This window comes from Sapajus apella, unplaced genomic scaffold (genome assembly GCF_009761245.1).
Source record: "Sapajus apella isolate SASKATOON/1434 unplaced genomic scaffold, GSC_monkey_1.0 scaffold41, whole genome shotgun sequence".
NCBI classification, from domain to species: Eukaryota; Metazoa; Chordata; class Mammalia; order Primates; family Cebidae; genus Sapajus; species Sapajus apella.
This window is the reverse complement of record NW_022436981.1, coordinates 4,770,829-4,783,677: the sequence shown is the minus strand read 5'-3', so window position 1 is coordinate 4,783,677 and position 12,849 is coordinate 4,770,829. Positions and strand designations below refer to the sequence as shown.

The 12,849-nt window shown below is 38.0% G+C and overlaps 1 protein-coding gene across 3 annotated transcripts in view; it reads right to left on the bottom strand.

Annotated features, from left to right (window-relative positions):
* SLC25A27 (solute carrier family 25 member 27) overlaps window positions 1–12,849 on the bottom strand; it is a 24,676-nt gene extending 11,827 nt beyond the window's left edge. For 2 of the 3 annotated variants that reach the window (XM_032299606.1, XM_032299607.1), the window contains exons 1-5: window positions 12,470–12,849; window positions 9,751–9,942; window positions 6,714–6,798; window positions 3,451–3,573; window positions 1,078–1,190 (exon numbers count right to left, since the gene is read on the bottom strand). In XM_032299606.1, the coding sequence (XP_032155497.1) occupies window positions 1,078–1,190; window positions 3,451–3,573; window positions 6,714–6,798; window positions 9,751–9,942; window positions 12,470–12,575 (619 nt within the window). In that variant the 5' untranslated portion in view covers window positions 12,576–12,849. The remainder of the gene's footprint in view (window positions 1–1,077; window positions 1,191–3,450; window positions 3,574–6,713; window positions 6,799–9,750; window positions 9,943–12,469) is intronic. The other variant, XM_032299608.1, reaches the window with a different exon arrangement.

Sequence of the window (12,849 nt, the reverse complement as noted above, 5' to 3'; positions counted from 1 at the left end):
GTAGCAGGTAATGAAAAGAGACACAAGCAATAATAGCTATAGAAACACACAAAAGAGCATAAAATACAACATGGCAGGGGCAAGGGATTGTGGTAGATTTGCAATCCTTTCTTGGTGAAGAAGACACCTTAGCTGAGTATTAAAGGAATTCTAGAAGAAAACTAGGAGAAGAGGGAAGAGGACATAATATATAGAGGTGAAGAATAGTATATGCAGGCAGTGGAATCTTTCAGCTCATTAGTGTACCACTCTTTGCAAGAGAATCAATGACTTGCTTAGTTCTCCGAAGGCACAGGCCAGATGTTGCAGATCTTCTATGTCACAGTCCAAAATTTCCACTTTATTTTGTGGGTGGTTAGAAGCCAGAGACAAGTTTTAAGGACACCAATAATGTTTTCATATCTGTATTTCAGATAAATCACTCTGAATGCCAGGTACAATTTGAGGATGGAGGAGGAGGCGAGTTAGATGGCTGTGGCAGTAGTCCAGCTAAGAGGTTTTGAAGACTGGTGGTGTAGAAATGGTCATTTTAAGGACACTAAAGTAGTAGGTATTGGAGGGGGAAAACATTTAAGAAATATTTGGGAGACAGAGGAAACTGGTAAGTAAATATGAGAAGTAAGGGGTAGGGATGAGTTAAGAGACCATTCAGGTTTGCAGCCTGGAGTGTCAGACTGTATAAAAATGGATTATTTAGGAATAGGAGCAGGATTACCAGGGGAAAGATTTGGACAGTCTGGATATAATAACTCTCAGATAGTTGCATATACTAGTTTTAATCCTAAAGGAAGGTCTGGACTGGAAAGGAGACCTTAGAAATAGTTTGGCTTTGTCTCCTTATTGTCACAATTTGCCTATTTTAGTAAATCCTTTCCATACATGACTGTAGAATAAAGCAAAAATGTCCTGTGGAAAATATTCAGTTATGACCTAGAGCATCTATAAAGCTGGTCAACAATGTATGGTCACCAATATATTATAAATAAAAATAAATATAAATTTTCATTCTCCTGATTTAAATGCTTATAACTATTAAGGCAATTAGGACTTTTCAGAATTCAATAAAGTTTCCATTACCTCCCATATTCACCAGCGCTGCTCTTTGTATATTGGGTACCCAGCCTGCCCAAAGCCCACGTATTCCTCCTTCAGCTAAGATTTTTGCAAATGCATGATGTACACCACGAAATCTAAAGAGAATAATTATGAAATGTGAAAACTCCATGTATCCTGTGTATGGAATGCAATTGGATAAGCTTCACTTATAGCTCTTATAATCTGGAATAAATAACATCCAAATATAATTTTTCCAGAAATATTAGAAATTGAAGTAATCTACATAAGTCTAATTTCCAGATAAACATAATAATCCTTTAGAAAAAAGGCCAACTTTGATTTGAGCATTTTTAATGGAAATCTTTATAAACGGTGTCATCCTCTTCTCAGATTATTAAACAGATAAAAATACCTTTCTTGATCTTTTATATTATCAGTGCACACATTAATTAGAATAGAAAACCAGTGGTTGTGAGACTTCTGGATTAATTTTACTGGTGATGGAGGGGACCTGCAAAGTTTTAGAGTTCATCAAATAATAACATTAACAATTAATCTCATAAAAAATGATTGACCAAAAAGTAGGAAGGTCAATTTCATAAGAGTTCTTAAAAGAACAATTTTAGCTTTAAGAAAATTCAGTAGACTATCTTTATTTTGCCCATTTCTCTATAGAGAGACAAAGAATGGTGCTGAAGAAGCATAAACTAAATATGGAAACCTCTGTCATAAAAATTAGTCTGGGCTTTATGCAGTCAGAAAAACCTGCAGTAAAATGCCACCTTTACTACTTACTAGCCTGTGTGGCTTTTACTCAGGCATCACACTCTCTGAATCAAAAAGATAACATCACATATTTATTGGACACACATAATTGCCGTTACGCTACATGAGAAGTTATGATCAGGAATGATGATCACTGTAACTAAAGTTTATAGAGCACTTACTAAGTGCCAAGCATTTAATATACATGAGATGCATTTTAATAGTGAAAACTGTGAGGTATATAATATGATTCTAATTTACATTTGAAGAAACCAAGGCTTGAAATGGGTAAGGATCTTGACTATGATTACAAAGCTAAAATGTGGTAAAGATTGGCTTTGAATCCCAGGCTCTCTGATCTCAATGTTCATGTAATTTACTGTAGTATATAGACCTGTTCCCTATTAGAGGATAATATAAAGAATTTTATTATTAAAATATACTACATTAGGTACATTCAAACCAAAAATTTCCAACAGTAAGAACAAAGAGGAGAAAAAAAACTGGGGGATCAGTTAAAATCTCAGATATTTCTGGATCCCAATAACTAGTTTTCTCCTCCTATCCAGCAAGGCAGCATGACTTCTCCCGGTTACTTAGTCATTAGAAGTTGTTATAAGATGACAAACTGGGCCCTAGGGTTCTATAAACTACTTGGTTAAGTCACAGTGGTACCCTTTTCTCCTGTGTTGTGCATGTTCTCTCCATGTTGAAAGCTAAAGGGGACCCTGGGCTGCAGTAGTCCAGCCTCCTTTTCCACTGAGTCAGCTGCATGAAGAGAGGGGCAGAGAGCAGTGGTCAGTGGTGAAGATGGCCCCAAACCCTCCTTTGTCTCTGGCTTAGTTGCAGACCTGGAGTGTTAGAAGGAACAGCTCAAGCCATCCGGTTACTTCCCCTTTTTTCTGGGAAAGGTCTATCTATCTGTATGATTTTGTCTCTTTCCCAGGGAAACTAAGTGGTATTTTAACAAACTGTTGAACATTAAGCCCTTGGAAGAAAGGTGAATTTTAATTATATAGTGTAATGCAGTAGGAGGATTTTATATCCCCAAAGGCATAAATTAAAAATTCCTTTAAATTAGGGAAAAAGAGGGCTTCCAGATAAAGGAGAAATGAGATTCAATAAGAAAGCTGGAAAAATGTGCAACATCAACCTTGCTACTTTCTGCAGGAGAAAGGGAAAGAAAGCAAGGTTTTTCACACTGATGAGCATGTTAACCAGCATGACAGCCTTTTGAGGGAGTTTATAAAGATGAAAACACAAGAGACCAGAAATGTTAAGTGGTTTCCACAATACCAAGCCACAATGGCAAAATTGAGATTCGCACAAGGGCAAATTTTAATAATCAAACTGTTTATGTTAACCTGCAGTAGGGGACAAGTCTAGCCTTGGCTGGGAAAAGCAGCAAAGAACACTGCACACACATAATTTGTCTGGTATAGAACATGTACACTTCTTAGTGCAAAGAAAAGATCCAGCTTAGTTTTCCTCTTAATGAATTTCCAAATTAAAAAAAAGTAAGAAGTAATATCTTTACTGCATATTTAATGATAATTCCATTAGGTACATGTTAAAAATATGATGGCGGCCAAGGGAAAAAGAGAGGTATTAGTTAATTGGAGAACTTACCGCAATGGTTTTCCTTCCAGTTTCCTTTTTCCTTCCATTTGCATCTGAACCTTCACTAGGTCAGTTGGATTGGCTAAAAACTGGCCAATAACACCAGCCATCATCCCTCCAATGACTGATTTCCTAATTGTAGAAGTAAATTCTTTTTAAAGTTGCCATTAATTTTACGCATTTTATAGTGAACCAGTACTGAGCTGGTACAGGGCTTAGGTAAGAGACTTCAGATCAAGTAAAGGATATACCCAAGTAAGTCACAGAGGAAAGTTAACAAACAGTTTACTGATGGGAGCTTAAAGGAGTACAAGGAGTTAAAATTTCAGGCCTTATATGGCCTGAAATCCAAAGGAAAGAGCAGTTCCTTCAAAGATATATACATTTGAATTGATAATTTAATTGTAGTTTAATTCCAACTATAGGGGAATAAAAGCTGCATAGATGTAATCAGCCTAACAAAGGCTAGACTCCAGTCACCTTTAACCCAGATTATTGCTGTAGTCTCTTGGAGAAAATAAGTATTCTCTTTCCTTCTTACTTAAAAGTAATTCGAAAAGCTATAAATGGGTATAAAAGAAAAAAGGTCCTTCTGACTCTTATGCCCAGCTCCCCTTCACTGAAGCAATCACAATTACTATTTTATTATATCCCTTGCCAGAGATAGTAACAAATTCACTGAATACTCATGTCAGGCACTATTTTAAGCACTTAAAAATACCATTTAGTTCTCATCAACCCTCATGACAGTACTGTCATTCTCTCTGTCAGATGAGGAAACTGCAGCAGAGCAGTTGAATGACAGCTCAAATCACACAACTAATAATGGGGCGGCCAAGATGTGAATCCAGGCAGCCTGAATGTAGAGCCCACAGTGGTGAACACTAAGTTATGACTGACAGTTTGTGCATACACAAGCATGTCTGTATAAATGTTCCTTTGTAAAAGCACTAACATCGAATGCGAAGTTGTACAGTGTTCTGCACTGTTTTCTTAACAGCATATCTTAAAGGATATCCCTATCAGATCATATAGAACAGCCTCATTCTTTTTAATAGTTTGATAGTATTTCATTTTATGGATATGCCATAATTTATTTAACTAGCATAACTTTAAGAAATTTGAACATTTACATAACATTTGCTAGAGCCTGTCAAATTGCTTTCCATAGAACTTTTATCAATTTGCACTTCTACCAACAACTTATGAAAAGGCCTGTTTCTCCACACAATGATGAGCACAGTACATTATCATAGTTTTTCTTTTTGTGTCTCTTATAATCACTCTTTTCTCTGTATTTTTTATGTAATTCTAATTGTTTACTCATCTGACTCTTTCTGTAAGCTGAATGATGGCAGGACTATTTCTTTTTCATTACTATAGCCTCAGCATTAAGACTGGCATACCATAATTATCCAATAAATACCTACTGACTTAATTAATTGTTCTGATTGGGTCAAAAGGACATTAAACCCACCCTGAAAGTTCTTCTGCTATAATATTTCCTTTGAACTTTTTACTTAAACCTTTCCCTTCTGGAAGAAATTCCAAAACGCAAGGACTATTAATATTCTATTCCATAATTAACTCTGGGAAAGCAATTTATATAGCTTAGTACATTAGAGTTTTTCAAAACCAGGATGAAGAAATGTTGCCTGAAAGATGAAACTCTACATATTGCCCTTTCTTATAGTTGTGACTTGGATTTTTTTAACGCTAAGAAAGATTTTATAGGCACCTTTCCATGTTAGTCATATGAAACCTACCACATGCTTTCAATAGCTGCGTTATACAATAAATATATCACGACTTACTTAACTAATTCTGAATCAACAGTTATTTAAATTTTAAAAATGTGCTATCATCAATACCGCTACAGTCAATATCTTTGTGTGTGTTTGTGTCTGTCTTTTTTTTTGAGACAGAGTTTCGCTCTTTGTTACCCAGGCTGGAGTGCAATGGCGCGATCTCGGCTCACCGCAACCTCCGCCTCCTGGGTTCAAGCAGTTCTCCTGCCTCAGCCTCCCGAGTAGCTGGGACTACAGGCATGTGCCACCATGCCCAGCTAATTTTTGTATTTTTTTTAGTAGAGATGGGGTTTTACCATGTTGACCAGGATGGTCTTGATCTCTTGACCTCATGATCCACCCGTCCCGGCCTCCCAAAGTGCTGGGATTATGGGCGTGAGCCACCACACCTGGCCTTGTGTCTGTCTTAATGCATATCTAGAAGCATTTATGAATGATTATAATCATAAAGAAGGAGCTGGGTTAAAGGGTTATACATTCAAAACTGTTAACAAGTAATTTATGCTTCAAAAAGACTAGTAACTTGTATTTCCACTAACAGCTTAAAGTTTGTTTTAATTAATCCCCCTGATTATTGGAGAATTTGAACATTTTTATGTTTAATGAACACGTGCACTTCTTTTGTGAACTGCCTATTGATATCCTATCCTGATTTTTCTGCTGTGTTCTCTCTCTCGCTCTGTTGCTGGAGTGCAATAGTGCAATCTCGGCTCACTGCCACCTCCGCCTCCCGGGTTCAAGTGATTTTCCTGCCTCAGCCTTATGTGTAGCTGGCCTTACAGGCCTCCACCACCATGCCTGGCTAAGTTTTTGTATATTTAGTAGAAACAGGGTTTGGCCATGTTGGCCAGGCTGGTCTCAAACTCCTGACCTCATGTGATCTGCCTGCCTTGGCCTCCCAAAATGCTGGGATTACAGGCATGAGCCACTGTGCCTGGCCTGTGTTTTCTATATTTCTATTTATTTGTAGGAGTTCTATGTATATTATTTACAGTAACCTATTTTATTCAGTTTCTGTTAAATAATATACACTTATATTCATCCTCTCACCTAATCCTACAAAAACACTTGATGGTTGATATTACTTCTATAGCTGCAAAACCTGAAGGTGAAGCAGTTTGTTTGGGTTATACAGTAGTAGAGCAGGAATTTGAGCCCATCCTTGTCTGGCTCTAAAGCCAAGGGTTCTTAATAAAAAGAGGAATAACAAGGTACTCTATAAGAACTTTTTCAACATTCAAATATTAAATATCTCTCTCTATATATAATTTATATATGTATGTACATGTATGTCTATATACCATGTGCAGTAAATGCTCAATTATCTGGACTTATATTGTAATTATTTATTATTTTAAGTCTATAACTTAAGGCAATTTGGGTTCAAATGTACAATTTTACAGAAACCTAATAAACATTAAGGAATTTGGGGAAACAGCATATTATTTTCAAAACAAAACTTACCAAAGGGGATAATGCTCATCTTCACTTTTGCCAAACACAACCTCTCGGAGATGTTCATATGTAACCATTCGACCTCCAGAGTACACTATGTAAAAAAGACCATTAAAAAGGTAACTTTGGCTTTATGTGTCTGTGTGCTTATGTATGTATATAATAAGAGGCCATTCTGACATGGCCTAGTCAATCTCTCTAGCTGTGTCTTTCTCTTGTGAGTGCCACTGTGGAAGCAGAGCAGAAAAATGTTCTAACTGGCATAGTTTCAACCATCTTCTTTTAAGAGTGACTAAGGCCCACAGAGCTAGTTAGGTAGCCTTAGTTAGGTAGGGTGTTGCATTTACACTGTAGCCAGAGCTGGATTAGGCAATGAACTCTGTTCTCTTTCAGAGTAACCTGGTCTTAGATTATGAGACAGAGACTAATGAGATTTGGAACTGTAATAAATATACATTAAATTTCAAATTATATGAAATATTTAAATTCTGTGTTTAAAGTTTCTTAAGTGGAGAAGTGGGGCTGATGTTTCTGACACAAGAGGTTCATGATGCTTCTCCAAATGGGGCATGCTCTTTTCAGGCTCAGCCCTTCCCACACACTGTCTGATCTTTCTAGAATAAATTCTTACTTCTGTGCTTTACATCTCCTTGTCTTTCAAGACTCAACTCAAAGAACATGTTTTTCAGAAAGTGCTCTCTGACTTTTTTATCATATTGATTAGAAATTAACTTTTCTTATTTATCTTTCCATCAGACTCTGAGCTTGTCAACTTACCCCAGATGCCCTGGTACATACCTTGGTACACAGCAGGGATTTTTATTAAATAAAGATACATAATTTCATTGAAGAATTTATTAATACAATTTTTCAGCCAAGTACAAACATATGAAATTAATCTTAGCTGTAAAACAATACAACGAACAACAAACTACAAATGAAACTAAATGAAACTCAAAACAATAATGGGATGCAACGGAGAAAATATTTGTTTAAATAGAAAACAAAAGTTAAAATGAACACATGGTATTTGTATAGAGAGCTTTTTCCGATATTTTAGAAAGTTTGATGAAATATTTTAAGATACTCAAAAATATATAACTTTTAAAAACAGTAACAGTCTCTGCACATAATTCTAGGTGGTTTTTGATGATACACTCTAATTTACTCATCTGGAGATGAGTAAATTAAAAATATTAAGCCAGCAAATATTAGAAATTAGAACCAAGCACTTTTCTGATCAAGGATCCTTTCATGCTTCAGGAAACATTAGGAGGAGAAAAATGTCACACTTATCCTACCCCCTTTGAAGCCAACTTTATATTCTCCTGTATATAAGCTAAAAAGTCAAGTCCTCCTCTTGTGAGTGCCACTGTGGAAGCAGAGCAGAAAAATGTTCTAACTGGCATAGTTTCTTTTAAGAGTGACTAAGGCCCACAGAGCTAGTTAGGTGGCCTTGGAACTGGGGCAGAAGTCACCTGTGTTGCATTTCCACTATAGCCAGGGTTAAATTAGGCAGTGAACTCTGTTCTCTTTCAGAGTAGCCTGGTCTTAGATTATGAGACAGAGACTCATGAGATTTGGCACTGTAATAAATATATGTTAATTTTCAAAAAATATAAAAAATTTAAATTCTGTGTTTAAAGTTTAAGTGGAGAAAAATGATAACAGCTATTCATTTTTTTCTTTCTTAAACCTATATAAATTTTTTTAAGAAATTTTTCAAACATGAAGAGAAAGTAATATATAACTACCTCTATCTCTATCATTGAGATTTATCAACTGCTAACATTTTTGACATATTTGCTTCATTTTCTAATTTTTAAAATTTATTTTTATTTATTTTTTTTTTTTGAGACAGAGTTTCATTCTTGTCATAAAGGCTGGAGTGCAATGGCACGATCTTGGCTGACTGTAACCTCTGCCTCATGGGTTCAGGCAATTCTCCTGCCTCAGCCTCCTGAGTAGCTGGGATTACAGGCATGCACCACCATGCCTGGCTAATTTTTGTATTTTTAGTAGAGATGGGGTTTCACCATGTTGGTCAGGCTATTTTTGAACTCCTGACTTCAGGTAATCCACCTGCCTCGGCCTCCCATGGTGCTGGGATTACAGGAATGAGCCACTGCACCCAGCCAAATTTAATTTTTTTAGAGATGGGGTCTTGTTTTCTTGCCCAGGCGGGAGTGCAATGGCAGGATCAAAGCTCACTGCCGCCTTTAATTCCTGGGTTCAAGCTGTTTCACCAACTCAGCCTCCCGAGTAGTGAGGACTATAGTCATGCACCACCATGCCTGGCTAATTTTCTTACTCTTTGTAGAGATAGGGTCTTACCATCTTGCTCAGGTTATTCTCAAACTCCTGGACTCAAGCAATTATCCCTCCTCGGCTTTCCAAAGTGCTGGGATTATAGGCATAAGCCACCGTACCTAGCCTGCTTCATTGTTTTTCGCTTAATTAAATATTTTAAAGTGCTTTACAAACATCATGACAGTTCATCCCTAAATACGTCAGTATATGTTTCTAAAAATTTAGGACAGTAACTTCTTAATAATTGACAGTTATTTTTTTTTTTCTGTTCTTCAGAGACTATATGTGTTCAGGCTGGGCGCGGTGGCTCACGCCTGTAAACCTAGCACTTTGGGAGGCTGAAGCGGGTGGATCACCTGAGTTCAGGAATTTGACACCAGCCTGACCAATATGGTGAAAACTTGTCTCTACTAAAAATACAAAAATTAGCTGGGTATGGTGGTGTGCACCTGTTGTCCCGGGTACTCAGGAGGCTGAGGCAGGAGAATCGCTTGAACCCGGGAGGTGGAGGTTGCAATGAGCTCAGATTGCGCCACTGCACTCTAGCCTGGGCAACAGAGCACAAATTGGTCTAAAAAAAAAAAAAAAAAAAAAAAAAGGACTTCAGATTGTATGTGTTCAGTTATCATATCAGTAGGAGAAAAAAAAAAACTTACTTGTTATGGACAAACAGAAAAGCACAGGAGACAAACACAGAACTCATAACAAACTTACCAGCTAGAATCAAGATAAATACCTACGTGTCTGTAAATGGCGGGTGTCACTCCTTGCCAAAGCTTTAGAAAGCCTTCCTCTTGAATGATCCCTAGGGCTGTGCGCACCATCCCCCTATAGGGGGCAGATTCTCTTGCAACGTCTCCCAACCGAGCAAGAGCTGCTTCTCCTTGCATTTGGAGTCGAGTTTTTGTGAGATCCAGGGGAAAGGTTGCTAGCAAAAACACAAATGCAGGGAAAAACCCACAACATTCAGAGAAACAAACAAAAATCTAAAATCATAGGACTAATATTTTCCCAAGACTGGTGGTTCTCAAATTTTAGAATATAGCAGAATCAGCTAGGGAGATTTTTAAAATTACAAATTTCCTAGCCCTGTGCCCATGGATTCTATTCCAGTAGACTGAAGAGAGTTTAGAAGTTTGATTCTCACACAGTCTTAATTTAAGACTGTGTCTTAAATTTAAAAATGCCTACACAAGAGCATCCCAGATCACTGGCAATACATAAATAAGTTACTTAATTAAAAATGACAAGACTTGGGTTCTTTCTATGCAGAAATTTCATTTTCAAACCTATGTTAGTCCTTAACTTTTGCTTTCCAGTGGTAAATAATTTAAAGTATCCATATTCTGTAGCATCCTCTTGATTGCAGCCATGATTATTTAAGATCTGATATAACTTTAGAATACTGCACTATATATTAAGTACTATAATAAATGTTAGATGAAGCTGAATTCTATAATTTCATGGATGATGTTCACATGCAGATGGCTCACTGACCTGATGATTGAGATACAGAAGATGTAATGGAGTTTATAATGTTGTCTTGTATATGCAAGTGTAGCAAGCTCAATATTCTTTCAATTAAAGCATATGTGGAATTATTTTTCCAGCACTAAATTATATGCGTGGCCTACTCATGGCCTCCTTACAAGTACTAACTGTATTTGAAAATTTTTTTGTTTTAAATTTTAAATTAGAGATAGACCTTTTACCTTAATACAGTTAAGCTAATGGGCTGCATAGGGAAGATAAAGCTCATAACCTTATACAGAAAATGTCCTGAATAATTAACGACATTCAGACAAGTTCATGAACATTACTTATATAAGACTTTTCAATGACTGCCACCTGACACAAAACCTTAGTATACCTTTTCTAAGAGAAAACAATGTGGGGAAGGGAAGTGAATATTAAATTTTACCACTGCTTTCTGGAAAAGTTAGTATCTTGCTGACAGTTTCCCTAGAACAGAAGTAGCTTGCATGTAGACACTTCAAGCAATGTTTTATTGACATATGAAACCTGAAAAGTCTTAAGAAATAGGACTCTCCATATTACACAGATTGTGTCATTCAAAGTAAGTTTTGTTTTCTTGCTGGTTTCTTAAATGATGCTTCAGATTCCTGACGTAGTTTGTACTTAAAACCATCCCACATTTTGATTCCCGTTCACCCTCCCCACACAATTCTCTCTATGAATTTTTAACAGGGAATAGTTCTGTATAAAAGCTATTGAGTCACAGAGGGACACATCAGTTAAAAATAAAACCTGGAAATATCATTCAGAAATCTGCTTTTAGATCTTTTTAAGTTGATGAATTTTATTTCAGTAAAAACAATGAAAAGTAAAAATTCTCCATCATTTTCAAAGGGAGAGACATTAAAAAATGGGCTAAAAGGCAAAAATGGAAGAGCACAAAACAACAGATCATGGCTGGCTATGCTACAATTAAAAAATAAACTCTTCAAAAATAGGACCAACATTTACAAATGAATACGCATCAGAGCTGTTCTTTTTATTTTTTTATAACAGGCAAGAAAATGTAAGGGTAATCTTAAACTGTTAAGGCTTCACAGGAAACACATGGGTATGCTACTCACAAAATCCTTGGAATAAACGCTACTTGCTCATTCAAGGACATCATCATTCCACTCTAGATGGCCTCTTAAAGTTTTTTCTGACTCATTTAGGCAGATGTAACTGCTTTTCTATGCTTCTATGACACTTAATAGTATCTTCATTATAGCAAGTAGCACATTATAATTGTTTTTCTCTGTATGTCGCCCCAGCAGCCTGTAAGAAGGTCAGAACTGGGTTTTTAAAATATATATGCACAGACCCTGGTATTGTAGGAATTATAAAAATGTTGCAACTAATGGGTGTCCTGCCTTGAATTTAGCAATCATATACCATTGACTTCTCAGAATTCTGCAAGGTAAGCAATATAGATGAATTACACTTAAAGAGGTCAAGTAACCGGCGGATGCGTAAGTCCATGCTCTGTGAGTGGCAGGTTAATAACGGAAGTCTCACAAGATAGGTCCACAACTTAGACCCACACGATAATGACAGTGTGGCTGTGTAAGACTATAAACCACAGAGATTATCTCAGTAAGTATGGAAAACGGATTACGTTTTTTAAAAGGTCATCCTCATGAAAAGGAAAATAATTCCTACAGAAGAATGACAGCTCGCGAAGCTTCCCAAAGTACACATTCAAGCACCACAGCACATGCCTAAGGCAGGCATTAGACAAGATTAGAAGGCAAAGGCCATGGAGACCTCAATCTCCTCCTCCCACCGAGGGTCTGGCCTCCACCATCACCTCCGCCAGGCGGGCGTGGAAGGGGCGACCTCTAGGATGCGCACGGCCGGGCGCGGAGCCGCCCGCGCTCCCTCCCCCAGCGCGGCGCGCGCCACTGGCCCGGGAGGCCCAGGCGTGGGCAGCCGGGTACCTAGCTCGGCCACGGTAGCCGCACAGCCAGACAGTAGGAACTTGCTCGCTCGGGGCCATCTCTGAGCCAGCGGCAAAAGCCTCTCCTCCTCCTCCGGGACGGACATTCAGCAGCAGGGCAGGACGATAACGCACCCCTTCTCACAGCTGCACCGCGCCACGGCTGCCGCCTCCCTGCCAGGGCGGCCCCTTTTCAACCGGCTAGTGGCCGGGGGAGGACCATGTCCCTCGTTCCGCTCGCCCCGGCGGGCCCGCAGCCTTCCTACCAGTCCCAGGCTGGAGTGGTCCAGTTGCCCCCTGCACCCCAGAATAGAAAAACACAGAGGAGCCCAGGAGGTTACTGGGCAATGTAGTCCGCCAGGCACCGCGACGTCTCTGATT